The sequence below is a fragment of the Passer domesticus genome, chromosome 5 (genome assembly GCF_036417665.1).
Source record: "Passer domesticus isolate bPasDom1 chromosome 5, bPasDom1.hap1, whole genome shotgun sequence".
Classification (NCBI taxonomy): domain Eukaryota; kingdom Metazoa; phylum Chordata; class Aves; order Passeriformes; family Passeridae; genus Passer; species Passer domesticus.
In genome coordinates, this window is record NC_087478.1 from 71,038,337 (window position 1) to 71,057,617 (window position 19,281).

At 42.4% G+C, this 19,281-nt stretch overlaps 1 protein-coding gene across 2 annotated transcripts in view; it reads left to right on the plus strand.

Annotated features, from left to right (window-relative positions):
- Positions 1–6,427: 6,427 nt before the first annotated feature.
- Positions 6,428–19,281, plus strand: part of PKP2 (plakophilin 2) — a 36,894-nt gene continuing 24,040 nt past the window's right edge. Inside the window, exons 1-3 of one of the 2 annotated variants that reach the window (XM_064420919.1) lie at positions 6,428–6,701; positions 13,633–13,745; positions 16,215–16,906. In XM_064420919.1, coding sequence (XP_064276989.1) covers positions 6,494–6,701; positions 13,633–13,745; positions 16,215–16,906 — 1,013 coding nt within the window. In that variant the 5' untranslated portion in view covers positions 6,428–6,493. The remainder of the gene's footprint in view (positions 6,702–13,632; positions 13,746–16,214; positions 16,907–19,281) is intronic. The other variant, XM_064420920.1, reaches the window with a different exon arrangement.

Sequence of the window (19,281 nt, forward strand, 5' to 3'; positions counted from 1 at the left end):
CAGTTTCCTTCCAGCTTCATCTCCTGTAAGTTTTAGTGCATTCTGTCATTCTCTCATGGTGACTGGATAGGATGCATGATGTGGTATTTTGCAGATGAGTGTCTGTTACAACAGATCTTCCATGTGTGCATCCTCAGGTTGTGGATCAACAGAATGATACAGAAATAGTCTCCCATCATGCATCAAATATATTAAAAGCAGATTAGAAAGATATCTGTGTTATTTTAGATACAGTTAATCCTGTTTTACAGCAGAAAATGAGTAGATATACTCCTCAAGCCCTTTCAGCACTGATTTCTATAACTTCGCTAAATATAATAAGAAAATAAATTAGGATATTTTAATGAAAATACGAGTTTTCATTTTGCCTGAAGGACAGCTGTTGACAGTTCTTATTTTTAAAAAAATGTTGTTTTATCTCAAAGTTTTATAATCTTTTTGATGGGGGAAATATGACCAGTGGAAACTCTTTTACTAACACTAGGAAACAAAAGTGTTTTAAGTGTTACCCTAATACTTCCTCAATAACCCCATTTCATACATTTCAAAATTAGGAGCCAAAAAATAAGAGATGGCTTTCAGTCTCTGGGATACCACATTTCTTAAGGAAAAACATTTAATTTCTCCATCCCTGCCTTGTATATAAAGATGTCATTTGGATGGTGTTGTTTCCTTGTAGCACAAGGTGAAGCCAAAAACTCTCACACATGCAGCACCCAATGAAAGAGGGCCTTGATAAAATTCAGAGCCTCTAGGTGCTACTGCATGCAATAACTGCTCAAATAAAGACAAATAAACCCCAGTGTCCTCACTTTCATAATATTTATACCTCCACCTTCACATACAGCACATTATTTTACTACAGTGACAAAAATGTTAATGCCTGGGAAAGCATCCACACCTGAGACAACAGAGTAAGTGTGTTACCCAAAGCAGTGATTGCAGCTTCCTGGAATTAGCCCCACTTCATTCCTTTCATTCCAAGCCCTGCAGACAGTCACACTGCATTGCTGCTCTTTACAGCACAGTATCTGATAGCAGCATTTGAATGTGTCTTCCCAGATCATTCCTGGCTGTCTTCCCATCTCCCAGATGACTCAAGAACTGACAGATGCAGGGCATAACCTTTGTTCCAAAAACTGCTTGTGTGCATCTCCAAGGCTGAAAAAGGAGAAAGAAAAAGAAAACACACTCTTTTAAAGTATTACACTTGATTGTTAAAGTGAGAGTCTAAAAATGATAGGATGAAACAGATCACAGGGATTTAGAATGGAAAAAAATGAGGACAAGAGAACAAGTCTTAGGCACAGGCAATTGCTTGAGTCAGCAGGACAACAGTCCAACACATGGACAGGGCCATGCTGTTACTTTATTGATGCTTAAATGCAGCATTACCAGCTTTGCCCATATTTCCCTGCTGCTCAGTTTTGTCTGCTTCGCCAGCAAGCCTTGAGCCTGCTGCGATAAACTGGGCAAGAAGAGCACAGTCAGGGGAAAGTTATCCACAAGATATTGACTGGCTGGGACAGAAGGGGTTTTGCCATCTTTCCCCAGAACTTGCTGACCACCCCACCGCCAGACCACAGCGTGCGGGTGGTCCTGCCAAACACAAAGGATCATCTGGGAGACAGAAAATTTAGATTAATGCTGTCTCCTCCATTCTTAATCTCTGACAAATATCTTCCCAATGGAGCTGTGCAGACAGTCCCCTACCCACAGTGCAGAGGAGCCTACTATCAAGTAAAACATTCCCCAGTATCTATCTGGGGAAGCTCCACAGGGATTATTCACAGTCAGGCATGTTAAAAACTTTGTCTCAGTTCCCTCTGTTCCTGCTGCCTCCTTCACAGTGACAAAACCCTTTTACAGGGTCACAGAGGACAGCTGTCACTGTACAGGAGGGCAGCCACCCTTTCTCTTGGAGGCTGCTCTGCTGTAGCAGAGCACAATCTAACCCCACAACTTGTGCTGGGCACAGCCTTCAAAAACATCCCCGGGTTGAATGCAGCCCAGCAAAGGTCTCTAGCAGATCTCTGGCAGTACCACGCCATCGGATCTGTCCCTGTGTGGCAGTGACACCGCACAGAGCTGCTCTTCAGACTGGGGCTCACGCAGAGGTTTTACCTGGGGGCCACAGCAGTGGCCAACAGCAGCTGCCCCCTGCTCTAGGTGGGACAGACACCAACGCCTCCAGCTGCAGGGAGAAACAAATTGAGGCCTGAGTGATTAAATGAACAGGGCTTTGTTAATGAGGGCAGGACGAAGGCGAGTCCTGTCCTACTGCACAATAAAAAAGGGAAGCCTGAGGAGCCACTGTTATCTGCAGTCCTTGGCTCTCCTGAGACACAAAGCAAAGCTCACGGCCATGCAGCAGGTTTGGTATGACATTGCTCAAGTCACTTAGCTCTAGGCTATGGCCTGGAATTTCAAAACCAGCAGTTCCACACCCATCTCATGGAATTGTGTGAAGGTTTGTGACATCTTAATGAGAATAATTTTCATAATGTGTGTGTGACTGTGGTTTTCCTTTCCTCAGGAAATTTGCTGCTCCCTTGAACTCTGTCTAGGTCAGGATGAGAGTCTCAATCACAGCCCTTATTTCGTTTATTGCAATATCTTTTACAGCCAGAGAACTGCTATCACACTCATTTTACCAATGTAAAAATAACACTTTTCCTCTAGGTGTCTCAGGAAAAAAAAAAAAAAATTACTTTAAATTATCCTACAGTACCAAATAGATCATCTTCTGCTTCTCTGCTTCCAAAAATTATGCTAGAGTGAAAAAAAAAAAAAATTCTACTGGAAGAAGATGCAAACAGAATGGCAATGAAATACGGCTCTCGGGTTTGAAAGCCCGCGGTGAACTCTTTCCCGTGCGCTCTCCGAGGCCCGGCCGTGCCGTGCCGTGCCGTTCCAGCCAGGGGACACGCGGTGGCACTGTGGCCTCTCGCTCCTCCCGGGCTCCTCCTGGCCGGGAGCAGCTCGGTCCCTTTCCCTCGGCGGGATCACGCAAATCCAGCCAGAGGGAATAGGACACGTGTAGGAAAAAAAATATCCTGCTCTTCCTGACTAGCCGGCGCTTAGATACAGCACCTTGAGCTCCGGGATCCGAAACAAAAACGGGGGAAAAACCAAACCCTGGGTGAATGGCAATCCGTTTTCTGTGCCGTCCTAGAGATTCACACACTTTGTTTCTGGGCGCATTGAAGATGCTGTTTCGCATTTCAATGAACACATCAGTGTTCGTACTTACACCCGTTTTCCTGCAGCTGAAAATCATCTGTTTCCAGGGCACAAACCCGGCTGGATCCGTAATTCCTAATAGAGAGAGAGGGGGACTGGGAAGGAAAGAAAGAGTGAAAGAACGAATCACCACAACTTTCATATAAATATCACTTGTGGGAAACTCCTGATGGAGAAAGGTTTTGTGGTTTAGGCCAAGCACATCTGGTAAGAATAAGAAATATGTCTTATTAAAAAAAAAAAAAAAAAAAAAAAGTTGGTTTCCTAATCTGCTTGACTGCATCAGACACTGGGCAAAAGCAAATGTTTTTATATGGTGTTTCACATCCTTCAATCGGCAATTCCATTGTAATTAACTCTCTTTTTCAAAAATCTAATGAGCAAACATGCATCACAAGTTGCAATCTTTTAGGGATAATCCCAGCTATGTTGTTTTCCTCCTTCAAATGACACTGCTAAAGTATTTCACTCTCAAAAGACTTGGGGCTTTTTTTTTTTTTAATTCAGTTGACATGGGATATTAATCCAAAATAAACCAACTTCAAGGAATTGCTATTGATGGGGCAATCAGTTACATGATGTTTGTTTACTTTCTTCAGCTAAGAAAAAACCTTAATTCATTTCTATTTCAGATCTTGGCTAAGCATTTTCTGAATTGCTGTGCAGACAAAATTCTTTCTTTCTCCTCTCTCCCCCTGCCCCCAACTTTCCAGTCAGCACTCCTAGTTGCAAGGAGAGAAATCTATCTCAGAAATCTAATTAAAGATTTTAAAGCCCAGAGCAAACTGCTATTTCTTTTGCCATGGATCTCACAAGCACAAATAAATGTACATACTTGCTAAATAAAGTTAATAACAATTCAACAGAGGTGATGTCACTGTGCCAAGAGCTTGTAAACCTCTCTGTGGTTCAGTGGCATCTGAGGACACCCTCTGCAAGGGTATTTTCTAAATATTAAATCCATTTCTAGTGCATCAGTTTGTGTTAAACCAAATTGGTTTTGACTATAAAAACTATCTAGAATTCGTGTTTGTGCTGGAGTTCAGGAATGGAGAAGATGGCAGGGAAAAGGAGGAGGGGAGGAAATGTTTCACATTTTTTAGACTATTTCTAATCTCCTCACTCATACTGCCTGAGAATGAAGTATCTATTGTTTACTGGAAATGCTTTTGTGACTGTCTGCATGTCAGCAAAAGGGTCTAGCATAGCTTCTGGCATAGTTTACATTCCTTTCTAGCTGTGATGTGTCTTCCCCATTGTTTTTCCTACCCTATCCTGTCCATTCTTTCTTTTTTCTACCCTTGCACTTTTCTGTTACAATTATTTCTTGGCCGTCCCAATTCTGCCCATATTCATTAGGAGTGTATGATTGACTGATGACATGAACACAGCTTTATTAACAGGTCAGGGTGCAAGTTAGTCCAGTCCTACTGCACAACAAAAAGAGCTGTATGCATGAGGAACCACTGTTATCTGCCGTTCTGCCACATACCTCCAATTTCCTCCTCTCCACAAATTACCGCTCCTCTTTCCCAGCTGGTTCCCCCCTCTCATCCACCATCTCCAACCTGTCTGCTCCAATATACATATATATTTTTGCCCGTTTATAAGGAAAGGAGTGTGTCACTCATTTTCCCTCAACCAGTGAAACTATTCTCATGTATCACTGCCATGACCTCGCCTGTGGGTGCCACATTAGAACAAAGGGGAGTGACTTTAATTCAGAGAAGGGCCAGAGCTCCCGCCCCCTTTTAGTGAAAAACAAGAAGAGAGACACCGAGTAAAAATCAGGGGTAAAAGGATTCTGGACTCGGAAGTGCAGAACCGCTTCTTCCTCCCCATCCTGGTTTTTGTGAGAAGGTGCCCAGTTTCTTATGTTGCAGTGTAGCCTCAGTCAAAGATCACCCCAGCTCCTCCCCAGCCGTGTGTACCCCCACTGCTATCTGAAATTTGGTAAAAAACAAGCTTCAACAGCCTATTTTGAGTCCCAGCATCTCTCCGAAAGAGCAATACGTGAAGTTGAAAGCCACATTACTTGTCATTTGCTTTTAAGAATCAGCTGGTTTTCTGTTGAAATATCTACATCTAGTTTGGTGGAATTTGGTTGTTTTTTTTTTTTTGTTTTGTTGTTTTTTGTTTGTTGGTTTGTTTGGTTTTTTTTTTAATTGTGCAACCCTGGATCGCCTAGTTCTTTTTCTTAAGGCTGCATTTTCCTTTCCCCAAAACACTGTACGTTCCCTTGTTCCTCCTCCTTTGAACCCACCGTGAGTAGAGTGTTTGAACACTAAATCCAAGCCGTGTCCTGAGATCGTGTGAGAATATCAGCCTTCCCCCAGCAGTACTTCAGAGGGGCAAAACCCGCTCATGGCAGCAAGGGCAGAGCCAGTCGGGGTTTTTCCAAGCTTTAATTGAGCAATTCCCTCATCACCTCTTTACAAACCGAGAGAAGGCGGCTGCAACTCATCTCTCTGCAATCCCTTAGGGCAGCCTGGAAAAATCCCAGACAGCAGGAAAACCTCCCAAACCAGCAGCCCTATAACCACGCCCGCCTGAAAGTTTGGTCTTCACAGCACGGACCACCGCGCCTTCAGCATCTTCCATTTCCAGGCTGAAACTTACGTACAGAATGCGTGAACATAGAACGACCTTATATATACCGTGATGCAAAGCATCTGTGAGGGACGGCACATGAGGACAGCGCATACATCTGTACGTTTAAAATGGGTTCGTGCGCTTGTTCACGGGGGGGGGGCGTGTGTGCCACGGGAACCCGGTGTGCCGGCGGGTGCGACACAAACAGAAACACACACACACAAACACAAACACACAAACACACGAACACAAACGCACGATCGCGGCCCCGGGAGCTCAGCCCCGGCCGCTCCGGCACTGCCCCGGCGGGAGGACGGACGGGGACAGGCGGCGCTTCCCGGAGGCGGCGGCCGCTCCCCGCTGGCGAGGGCTGGGCTGTGCCGTGCCGGGCTGGGCTGTGCCGTGCCGGGCTGTGCCGTGCCGGGCTGTGCCGTGCCGGGCAGCCCCGCCGGACCCTTTCCCCGGGCAGGGGAGCGGAATAGCGGGGCGGGCCGGAGCAGGGGAGGGGATGGCCGGTCCCCGGGGGCGGGGCGGGCCGGGGGCCGTGCCTGGCACCTGTGCGGCGGGCGGGGCGCGCTGGGCGCCGCTCGGCCCCGGCGCTGCGGGAGCGGCGGAGGCGCAACAGGTCCGCGGAGCCGAGCGCAGCCCGGCCGTGCCCATGGCCGGCCGCGGGCCCGAGCAGGGCTACATCCGCACCGTGCTGGGCCAGCAGATCTTGGGCGAGCTGGACAGCTCCAGCCTGGCGCTGCCCTCCGAGGACCGGCTGAAGCTGTCGGGAGATCGCGCCGGGGAGGAGAAGGCGCTGCGGATCCACCGGCAGGTCCAGCAGACGCTGGCCAGGAAGAGCCGGGGCTCGCTGTACAATGGTGAGTGCCCGCCCCGCGATGCTCTCCGGAGACGGGATGGGAGCCGGGACACGGTTCCGGGAAGGGACCCCAGCTGGCTCCGTGTCCGCGGCTTCCCGGCCCTGGGGCGTGCGGACTGCTCGGTGAGGAAATCAAACTCGTGGCTCTGTCGCCTCTTCTTTCACTGTTTTCCCACCGCCGCGAGTCGGGAGTTCCTCCCTGCCAGCCCCCGCCGTGACTCGGGGTGCGCCGGGGCCGCTCCAGGCTCTCCGCTGCCCGAGACGGGAACCGAGCTGAAATTCTCCTAATCCAGCAGCCGCTCCATGTGCTTACTTAATGCCTTTAGTTTTACCCACTGCTCCTGTTTGCGAAGTAAAGTAGAAAAAATCGTAGCAAAAGTTTTGCCTAGTTCAACCGTGCAATTAAAAAAAAAAGTTTGGAAAAGTAACTCTAGGAAAGGCATGAATGGGAAGCACAGAACGATAATGCTATCGGACATTATTTACCCAGTTCTTTGACATGCGTGCTGCAAATTGACGTCAATCATCCCTCGCTTCCCAGATCTTGTAGCCAGAAGGCCAAACCCGTCAGGAAATCTGCAGCCACACCTTGTGCCACAGGGTGACTGCCAGGTGCTGAGGGTTAAAGGCAAGATACTCGAGGGGTTTAGTCTTAACCACTCAAGAAAACTTTATGTACCATGGAACTTTAATTTTGTTTTTAAAAGGGAAGATATGACTGACTTGCAGACTACATGCCCTGATGCTCCATTGTCCTTAAGGAAGTTGTCACCTTTCATTTACTAAAAGCTGTGAGACAAAAGTCCTTATAACCATGCTTCACTCATCTGTCTTAAGACTCAGACAGACAAATATTTTCTTGTTCATTGACTGGCCACGATTTTTAAAAACAGCTCATGGATGAAAAATGGACAAAATTTCTGCTCCTAGAAATCAGTTGTACAAATCACATAAACAGATGTGCAAAGTGCAGATAAACATGCAAGTCCTTAGTTTGGCTGCTGTCATTTAAATACGGATTCTAAACACTTTTGGGTTGCTTAATTTCTTTTTCTGTCAGCAGAGAAAGCTTTTTAAGAGTAGTTTAAAAGTGATACAGTGTCATGAATCTGAGATCATGTCTCCAAACCATGCATAAAACACTATGAAAACAGAGTTCCCCTGCTCTCAAGACATCCTGGATTCTCTGGAGTACATTAACAGAGCTGACATATTTGGGGATAGGTATCTTCGTTTGCTTTGTTTTTCTAAAGGTCAAGTATTTGATGCCCTTGCATTTCTGAGACACCAAAACTTTTAAACTTCGTGATAAGGGGTGGAAAATGGCATGTCTGTAACTTGTCTTGTTCATGCAAAAAATTAACTTTTTTTCTTTCAAACATAGTTTTATGGACAAGTTGCTGTACAATTTTTAGTCCCATTGTAAAACTCAGGAAAAAAATGAAAACTGAAATGCTTTCCATTAATGTATACATGTGTATAATACATGTATATCTGTCTAGATCTTATATATATACAATGTGAATCATAGCCAGTGTTGCATTTCATATGTTGATTTTCCTGAAAAATACATATAAACTTGCATGTGTGTCCCAATGTGCTTTCTATATAGACTTGCTCAAAAATGGACCATGCTTTCAGAAACATTAGAATTCTGATGTGTAGGGAACTTTTAAAAAATATGCCTTTTTACATGCAAAAGCATCCCTTTCTGTGAATTACAGCCCTTTTCTGGCTACATTCAAGGTTCTTACATTGTTTGCAGTTTCAGAGGAGGATTACAAAGATTTAGAGGAAGCAGGAGCAGTCCCCTGTGACATAACTGTCCTGTCTGTAGGGGTATTTCAGACTGCTCAGCAAGGTACTTAGTGCATACCGAGCCACAGTGTTCACATGCATGCCTAAAATTAGCCAAGCACATAACCACTGGGTGTGAAAAATCAGTGGCAGGAAAAGTTCTTGCCCAGTGTCATTAGTGCACACCCATTTTCTACTGAAACTATATTTTATTTTATATAGTATTTTCTACTATACTCTGACTATACTATGCTCTACTGAAACTTTGAAGCCACAAGAAGCAATTTGTCAGCCAACATAATTTCTCTCTACAGTTTCAAATTAGAGGTGTCTGCTTAGCCTTCAGCACTACTTTTATATGGAAATTTTTTTTCCTCCTACCCCCATACTGTTTGTTGTTTCATGCCCTTTTCCCCCTTTTGAAAGGTGTTTCTTTCTAATAATAGAAATTCAGTAACCTTCAGATTCGAGGATTCCACCTGCTGCCAAAGGAATGAGGTTACACATGTGCTCAACTCTTTTCAAGATGTTGTCAAGCATTGTTAATAGCTTTTCAAGCAGTTCAACAACAGCTGCAACTTGTCCAGTTTACCCACTGCTGAGCCTTTATAAATTAAAGATTGCGCTGCCCTTAAAAGTTTTGAACAACTAAAGCAGTCATATCAAATTTCTGGATGCTATTTAGGAATGGAAATACAATGGTAGGTAGTTTCACCTCATCAAAGGAAAAGTGGCATTTGGAATCAGAGATTTTAATGACTCGTGTTTTGTTGCACATGCTGTTTTTATTTCATGTACATTTTAGCAAACTTTTAAACTTCATTCTGAGTCCACTTGCCTCTCCTCTTGTTCCTTTTGGGTTTTGATTGGCTCTTTAAGACATCCTTATCAGATCCTGACTGTAAAAAATGAGGGCAAAATTGAGTAATGTATGACACAAAACCAAATGTCCTGATGAACTGTTTTGTGTGTACTGATTATTTTTCTAAAAAGTTTTATAAACACAGTGTGTTTATTTAAAAAACCCAATCAAACAAAAAGTAAAAGCAGAATTCAATCTTATGTGATTTCCAAATAAACAGCATCAGATATAAGATGATAGAAATCAGAGACTTATTTATTCCTCACATTTAATAATTTCTAAAATTCATAGTATTTTCTTGTAACAGTTGCTTTTAGGGATTCAGGGCACTTTTTGTCCTTAGCTTTCTGTTTTGCTGGCATGTTGACTGTTCCATAGTAATTTTCTGTCTCTCTGGGATAAGGAAGTAGAAAACACATCTGTGTTGACTTTCAATTTTTGTTGGTGTTGTTACATTCCTCTGCTTTCTGAGCCAGGAGAAATCTTTTTCTTAAATTTGAACCCTTGTGTAAATGTCCTAACCAACACAAAATGTTAGAAAAACTCCCCTGGGACCAGGCACGTGCTGGCAGAGTGGTGAAGGAGTGCAATCAAAAGGAAGGCTCTTTGATCTGGAGATGAAGGGATTCAGTGATGGTTTTGATATGCCATTATTAAATGTCATAATCTCAGTCCATCCTGAGAGCTGAAGCATAAAAAGGGATGGAAGGGTGCCAGCCCAGGAGCGCTGAGGAGTCCCCGTGGGGGAGGTGACCACCCAGGTGCCCTGAGCAGGACTGGGCAATGAGCACTGGCCAGGGGGGAATTCCGGGTGTGCGACAGTCCCTCAGGTCCTGTTCCACTGATGTGTGCAGGTACAGCCACACTGATGACTGCACTGAGAAGTTCAAAGCCAAAATTTGGCTTTCATGGTATCCATTCAAACACGAAAGTGCTGAAGAAGACTCACATCAGAGAGTTATCCCTGTCCGTGATTTAAGGGGGATTTGACACACCCAGCTCCTTAGTGGAGATAATTGGCTTTTTCATCTACCAGATATCTTAGGGATGCCTCTTGTCATTGTTGTTTCTGAAAGCAAAGCAAACATTGGGGTGGTCTGTCTGCAGCCATAGGCAGTGATTGCTGGGGAGAAATTTCCAAGGGCTTGGGAGGTGTTTGGCTTGTCACCTCCAGGGGAGCAAGGGGCCTTGAGAAGAGTCTCTGGAGACAGATGGGATTTCCACTCAGTCATCTGTACAGCCTGCTGCCTCCTGACACTGGAATTATTTTTTCTGGTCTCAGAATTTTCTTGTAACTGTTGCAATATCAGGTGACTTCTGCACAGCTTTTATTTTAGGTGTGGAGAGGAGCAGAGGGGCTCAGTTTGCCTCCTCCACTGACCACATCCAAGGTGTTCCTCGGCTGGTTTAGTTCATACTGACAGCAGAGAGGGAGCTGATAAGCACTTCCACTCAGTTGCCCACACATGGGTGTCTGATGCTGTCTGAGATGCCTGAGTTGTCCAAAATACCCTTATGGGTTGACAGACATGATGCAGGGCCTGCAGCAAACCCATTTTTTTCTGACTGGCTGCTGGAAATCAAGTGTGGTGTCCTATGGCCTCTCAAATAGTGTTTGTCCCCTGTGGATGAGTAACTGGATCGTGTGCTTATTTCCTGAGGAGAGAGTTTTTGTGAGACTTAAAACACTGAGAACCACAGTCAGAGACTATTAGTCCTAAGAGTAAAAAAAGAATATAATATAAATTTTAAAAATAATAACTCTTGGCTTTTTAAAATCAAACAACAAAACATTGCACTGAGTGTGTAAGGTTTTTGTAGTACAGTGAAAATAAACTGAGGGAAACCTCACTGGCACAGGCAAATTTTGATGAGGTCGCCTATTCTGCATCTATAACTTGGAAAGGCACAGCACTTCAGTTCCCACTTTTTCCTTTACCACACTGACTTTTGGCACAAGTAACCAGCACACAGTAAAAACCATGCCTTTTATGTCTGCCTGATAAATCTACAGGTAAAAGGCCAGCAAAGTAATTTAATGATGTGATAAGAGCAAGCAAGACATAACTGCAAAGTGAAATTCTATAGGTTGACAAATACTGTGTTTGTCTCTGCAAGAGAAAAAAATTTACTGATGGATAATTTCACAAGGTAGAAAAAAGGGAATGCTTGAAAGATAACTGCATGGTACAATTTTTGATTTACTGTATTTTGTTTTTCTAAGAGGGAAGTATTAGATATGTAGTTTATCCTCAGCCACTTAGTGGACAGCCTTATTATTTTTAACTTGTCCTCTTTTTTTGTATTTTTATTTTTAATAAATACAAGCTTAGAGTTATCTAAAATATACAAAAGTTACTTGCTGAAAGGGCTTTTATGCCCTAAGGACATAACTGAGAACACTTTCTCATTAAGTACAGTAAACGGGAAAAAAAATACAAACTGTAAAGAAACAGAAATTTATGGGTATTTATATTTCATTATTTATTGTATGAAAGTCCTTCAATATGCAGCAATGAAGAAAGTGAATCTTTTAAAAGCCAGCCCTTAGCTGAGATGGACTCTTACTGGGCACCTGAAATAGTGCATTGCTATGGGAATTATATGACACAAGTGAGACATCCATATAAATCTGTAGATTTGGGATGTTGGTGCACATTTCTGTGAATTTTTTGCAGTATAAGAGAACAATTACTCCTGCCTCTTTCTCATGTGCTCAGGTAACCCTTGGGCTATGGTAACCTTGTAATGTCAGGAAGGAATTATTACAATCCAAATCATGAGTTTGACCAAGCTGCACCATTCCACTCCCATGACACAAAGTAACTGAATGTGTCCTAACAAATCACCTCATACATGTTTAAATCTGCCACAATGAGAGAATTGGAAAGTATGATTATACAAGCAAAATAATTGCAACTTATGTTTGAATTAGGCCTCAAATTATCACATTCTGCCATTATATTCTATTGCATTTTACTGTATTACGGGATACACAAATTTGATCTTCAGCAGTTTGGGCAAGTCAGCATTCTTTAGATTTCTTCTCTGTAGTGTCTCAGGTAATATTTGCTGTTTTGGAAATTGATGGCCAGTTAGCTTCTTTATTGACCAGTATTACCTGTTCAGCCTAGTAGGCTCATTTATGGCTGATTTGAGGTCTTACTTTCAACTTCTATTTCACCTCTTTAAATCTGTGTTAATTACATTCCTGTGTGCAGATTCTTATAGTAACATGGGAATCTCATAAATAATTATTTCATTAATATCTGTTGCTTTAAAAAGTTTCATTAATAGAAGCACTCACTCTTTGAAAATGAAAAGAGTGAAAAAAAGGAACAGCCTGAAGGTTTTGTGGGCCTCTTTGGGGTTTTACTGGAAGAAATAATCACATTGTGCTGCTCTATTTTCAGAGCTGGGTCATGGAAAAAAAAAGAGAGCAGATAACCAAATAAGATGTGGATCTTTGATATTATTTGTAGGATTGGTGTACCTTTCAGGTGCAGATTTGAAGTGCCTGTGCACAACCCAACTTTACAGCACCATGAGCCGTGGAGTTTGTTCACAGACTCTTTGTGCTGCTTGGGTGGAGCACTGAGAAGAGTGAAGCATTATTTGCTCCAATACACTGCCATTAAATTAGCACCTGAGGGAGAAAAAAAAGCAGCAGCTGAGGCAGACAGACAGCTGTGAAATAAAGAGTGTGTGCTGAAATACTCAGTGTGTGCAGTTTGTTTACAAGCAGTTTACAAACTGTTTACATGGTGAAATCTGCACCTCTAGCGTGCGCAGTAACAGACACCAACCTGTGTTTCTCAGCTCCAATCTACAGCTGCAATTTTTTCATCCCTTGAGTACTTTGCATGTCATTGTCAGCCAGGGTAAACCATGCATTTATATATTTGCATGTTCATTTGGAGTGGTTACAGTGAAAAATAAGTGTTCTTAGTTCGGTGATACTGTTTCTCAGGACTTAATCAGTTCGTTATCTGGCATATTTAAAATATCAGCTTGCTTTGTTAAAACAATTTTCATAGCTGCAGGAGTCACTGGACTCCTAAAAGCTAAAAATAACTCTTAAGCAAAGTACATAGGGAACTGGGAAAAAAATGGCTTGTATCCTCAGGAAAATGCAAATATCCCTCCATCATTTCCCTGTTCAATTTTCAGCTTACATAAATGTCAGTGCTGACTGCTACCAGTGTTATGTACCATCCTTTATAAGAATGCCACGTTTTGCTAAGACCTTACTAATGTTAATCTTTGGTTCCAGGCAGCCTGCACCGTGCATCCAGTGTACCAGAGCGTGTCTATAACATGGGGATCACTGAGAATGATTTTGCACCAAGGTCTCCCTACAGTTTCTCATATTACCAGGCAAACCAGGTGAGGAAAGCAAGACAATGAGTAGAAATAAAAATAGTATCACACATATAGTTTATTCATTTTGTTGCCACAAATAATAGCATTTAGATGGTGTTACAAGGTTTGTTTGCTTGTTAATTTTCTTCTTAAAACCTGATTTTTAGAAAATGAGGGTTTTACAATGAAATCTCTTTGTGTTCTCTCTTCCTTCCAATGACTTCAGAGCCCAGTAGCCAAATTCAAGCCAATCACACAGATGGGCTGTTTGCAGTGCTGTTGGGTTTGTGAGAATTGGCATCAGGGTAGAAAATGAAAAATCATATTTACACTCCACTGAGGCAAAGGCTGTGACAAGTCAGATCATCATCCCTCCCTCCAGACAGCAGCTCAGCCAGCACATCTGTACCTCAGGGTGGCCAGAGGCCAGGCTGCCCAGGCAAGCAGAATTAAGCATCCAAAACCAAAGCAAAACAGATTGCTTTAGCTTCACAAATACTTTAGTTTTCAGAATGTAGAGTGGTTCCTTATATTTTTCAATACTCCTATTGTAACCTGTTTTATCATTATAAGAATTCCAGCAGTACAGTCCTTGCAATACAATGCTGTTTCTAAACCATCTAATAATAAATTCTCTTGTAATTTTGACCAGTTTTTGTTGGGGTCATGGCCTGAATGCCGAGATAAATAATTGGTTTTCTGCGGGGTTTTTGACACAGCTCATAATTGGTTTTGGACCTATTTGAAGGAGCGACTGGGAAATTAACACAGCTTGATAGCAATGCTCCTGCACAATCAGTTTAGTAAACTGAAAGCATTTTGGCTTGAGAACAGGAACATTTATTTGGTAAATAACTGTGCATGAAGGGGGCAATTCTTTCCTAATTTTAGACTACTCGAGAATGGCTTTTTGTCATTAAAAGCAATAGCCCAGCTTTTGAGCAGTCAGTGAAGCAGCTCTAGCTCTGTATAGGGAGAGACAGAAGCATTTACCTAAACACATTTCATTCTCTGTCCTCCCATCCTCTATACTCACCTGTCCTGCAGTCCATAATATTTGACCTGAATTCATTCCTTCTATAAGGCAGCCACAAGAGGAAAAGTGGAGGTGACATAGGAATCACAAAAAAATAATACAGTTTACCAGGCAGGGGGTGGGGAGAAAAGAGAAAAAAGTGTAAAAGCTGGGAAAAGCTACAAGGTCTAGTACTTCACAAAAAATGTTAATTATCCCCAAACAACAGGTAAAGATATCCTTGCATAACTTCTGTAGAATAAACAGATATATCCAATGATCTTTGCCTGAGCCTCCTAGTTTCTATAACCTTTACTCCTTTTGTGAGTCAACTATCACCCTCAGGATCTCCTCAACAGTGAAATTAAGGGAATTCAGTCTGGCATCTGTCTGCTGAGCACTGTTTCTTCACTTAAAAGCTTGTGTAAACTTCTCCGTTTACCTTAAAAAATGCCTTTAATATTTCTAAACTTTAACACACTGTGGAGATATGGAGCTTTCTCTTATGGTTGTATGCCCCTATGCTTACTGATTTTTTAAAAAATTGGTCCATGACTCCTCTATTTCAAGGCCAGGTAGTGTCCCAAGTGGATTTATTTCTGGAAGGTTTTGAATGGAGTATGCAGTCCAATACAGAGTACAAGAAAAAAGTGTAAAAATCAAGAGGCCTCAAACAGTACCTAAAACTAAGAATCTTGAAGATAGATAGTCAACAAAGAAAGGTTGACTGCAGTGGATTTGTTTGGTTTAGAAAAGACAAAATTGCAAAGCCAGATTATGATCTAATGCAGTCTCTCCCCATTAGGTATAGGAAGAAAAAACAACCTAAAATTGCAACTGTAGAATTAGGGAAGTCATTGAGATTGTGAAATAGTCATTTTAATTTTCTTGGAATGTTATACAGTCTCCTTAATTTTTAAGAGGCTAAACAAACAGAGAAGGGACTATCTCTTTTTACTAGATCCTACCACAAATGAACTCAAGTGCTAAATAACTTTATATTAATGAGGTTATTATCAATATCAAAACACTTCAGTATAAAAAATTTTTATATCTGATTAATTTTCTTCTATTAGACAGCCTTGAATTTAGCTCTAGTAGCAGATGTTGGTGTTAATCCCCAAGGAATTGCAACAGAAGAATCTCCATTATTAATCATTCTGTTCATTACCTGGCTTAATTGGCTTATCTAACTGTTTTGGGTTCGTGACAGAAGACAGGGTGCTTAGCCTTTGTCTCCTGATGTTTAGACTGTACTTCTTCTTGCCTTCATGAGGGAGGTACCAAGAAGTGTGGCAGAATCCCATTTGATGCACAATTTTGGCAACATTCACGTATTTTTTTGTGATTCTGAGAGCAGACTGTAGAATTTGTGCCTTTACTTTGTTTGGTTTGGTTTCTCTTGGTTTGGTTTCTCTGCTGCTAATCCTAAGCGATGTCACCTTACTCTGTCTCCTGTTTCGTGCCCCCTGGAGCAGGTTTCCTCCCCATCCTCTTACACCAATGGCTGGGGGACAAGGATTGCTTACAGGACGATGGAAGAGAGAGCTCAGAGGCAGCCTCTGAAGAGACTGGAGGTTTCTCCCCAGCGAAATCCGGAAAGGCTGGCGTACGTGCCCAACGATTTTCACTACGACGGAGGGATTTCAGCTGGGTTTTCCGTGAGGCACGGAGATGGCCTGAGATCCAGCGGGACTGTGCCGCCGAGATACGCTCGCTCCGAGATCGTCGGGTACACCCTGCGCGACTCCGTGCACAGGGGACGCTCCTTCAAGAGGCAGTCGCGCACGGGGGCTGCCAGCGATGCTCTTCTTGACGGTGCCTACCCCAGCCCCGCTGTCCCTCTGTACCACCAGCCTGGCAACAGCCGCAGCATGAGCAACCTTCTGGAGAAGGAAAACTACCTGGCCTCGGAGAGCGCCATGGGACAAGTGAGGTCCCCGACCGCGTCCCGCTTGTCTCAGAACAGGCAGTCTGTGAGGTCCAGCTTCTACCAAACTGCCTTCAGAAACACCCAGAGCAGGAGGGAGGTGTCCCAGCCAGCTTCCATAGCCAGTGTCACTGCAGAAACGGATGGGAAGAGGATGCCAGTGACAGCTGCTGTGGCTGCAGCAGGGAGAAATGGTTTTCTGCAGAGCGAGCAAGCGACCCTCAATGGATCTCAGCTGGGGTAAGCACAGTGCAGGAGCTGCTTTGGTTCTGGGCTCTCACAGCTGACCAGAATGTCCTTGTTAGAAAGTAAACTCATAGCCTTTGGTTCAGCAGCCAGCACCATGCATGAAATATCAGTGCAGAGAAGGCAGAAAGTAGATTGGCTTTTAAAAAGCCACATCCAGTGCAACGGAGGAAAGGGGAGAAAAAATGTATGTGTATGTACAGTGCAAGATATACACCTTCTGCTGAAGTTTGGGACCCCCTTTTGCCATGAGTTAACTTTATCAAGAGACATGAAACAGTCACTGAGTACTTTACAACCTAAGTCACAATACACAAAATTGTATTGCCAAATATTCTGCTCACAAAAGCCCATACTCTATCAGTGCTGGTTCTCACGGGAACAGGTCAGAAAAGTACCAGTGGGACAGCTTTTAGCACAATGACAATTTCCAGTTAAAAATCCTCCATGGTTTCAAGGACACCTCTTAGGTTTTATAAACTTCAGGTAAAACATGGGCAGAATTTTTTTTTAGCTCTGTAGCACCATCCCTCCCTAGAACAAACACAAACTGCTCTGAATCCCAAGACCCCAGAGCTTCCCAATACCATGAGATCCTACATGCTCTGAGGGAGTTATCTTAATTTGAAACTCTGTTAGGTACATGCCAAAAAGTCCCAAATCTGCCCCTAGACTTCATGAAAATTGTTTAAAATAGTGGAAAGGGTTGTTTGATTTTTTCCCAAAATTACTTCCCCCACAAAAATTCCTTCCCAGACAAGATTTCAGAATGTTTTAAATCTGTTCCATTTTCAAAAAAGAAATCTCATTATTTCTGAATTTCCCCTAGGAGTGAATATCTTTTCATTTTAGAATAATTCTGAGTGTTTCTAGAGCTGTTACTTTTCAGTGGACAGAACAAGTCACTTGGTATACAGGAGAAGGTTGCATGTTGATTCTGGTTTTTGCTGTTGTTTCACAATTCAAATAAGCATCCTAAAATTTCTGTTTAAGTTAATTGTAGTGTAATTTACAACAGTATTATTAAGAAATGGCTTTTTTTCCCATAACTGTGTAGCTGTTAAGTTCATTTTTCTGAAGACCTATCTTTTTTCTTTTTCTGAGTCTTGCTTTGTGAGAAAAGGCATCACCTGATATCACTGCTATGTGCAGATCAGGTATTTTTTGTTGTCAACTATATGTTGTATGTTATGATTATATTTGCAAACATATATGGTATTATGCTTACTTCTGCTCTTAATAGAAATTTTCATCTCTGGGTGATGTAGGACTTAGGAGATCTGACATTAAATACGTTTACTTATAAGTGTACAGGCTTATAAATAGTAATGGAGTAGTAATACTGAAAATAGATGCCTGGCTTTGTTTTTCAGTAGGGAGGACTTTGTTTTTCAGTAAGACAATTTACAAACATGTATCCCTTTGATTTAATAATCTGCTAAACTTTTGGCACATTCTGGAATGCATTTCTGAGCCACAACCAACAATTTTTATCTTGAATTACTTGTAGGAGCAATTTTGGCTTTTCTTTTGCAGGTGCAGACATGGAGTCTGGTTGTCTGTCTGTACGAGCATCAACCAAAATATTTTAATACCTTCAGATGTAAAAATCAATCTTGAATCCTTGTGGAAGTGGCTTTAATGTGACCATGTTAACTCAGATGGCAGATTTGTGATCTGCTGGAAATCTTTGTGACGGCATAATTCCTTAAGTGCCAGTTTTTAGGTTCAATGTTTGCCAGAAGTTCTCTCAGTTCAAGGAATTTGCAGGCACTCTCAGTTTTCTTGTTATTTCTCATTCTCTTATTTGAAGGTTGCATTTATCTGACATATTGCTACCTTACTTGTTGCTCCCTTAGTAGTTTAAAGGGGAGAAAAAAGATAAGCTTGTTGTTGTAATAATTTAATTTTTCCAGAAACCTGTGCCTTTTTTTAATGCAGGCCACAATTTAAGTCTTTCCAAGTGAATTAAGAGAATGTAAAATAGTTGTGTAAGTTTAAAGCTGTATACAGCATTGGAAATGTATCACAAATACATTTTCAAACTTCCTGTAAAAGAATTAGTTCATGCTATGAAAGCAAAGTACGAAAAAATCAAAGTACAGAGATGCTATCTCTGTATCTTCTGGTGAAGTGAATCAGTTAAGAGCATCCTAATGATTAAGAGCTTAGAAAAGAGAGAGGTTCAACCTGAAGCTGTCTGAGAAATGGCTGCTTGCAAAATCTGACCTTTAAATGTCCTGAAAGCTACCACAAAATGTATTTGTCTCAAAACTGGTATACTATGGCAATTAAGCTGAAGTCAGAATCTGTCAAATCATTGTTCTGTTGAACAGCCTCTCCCTGGCTGACCATTTGCTTGGTGTCTC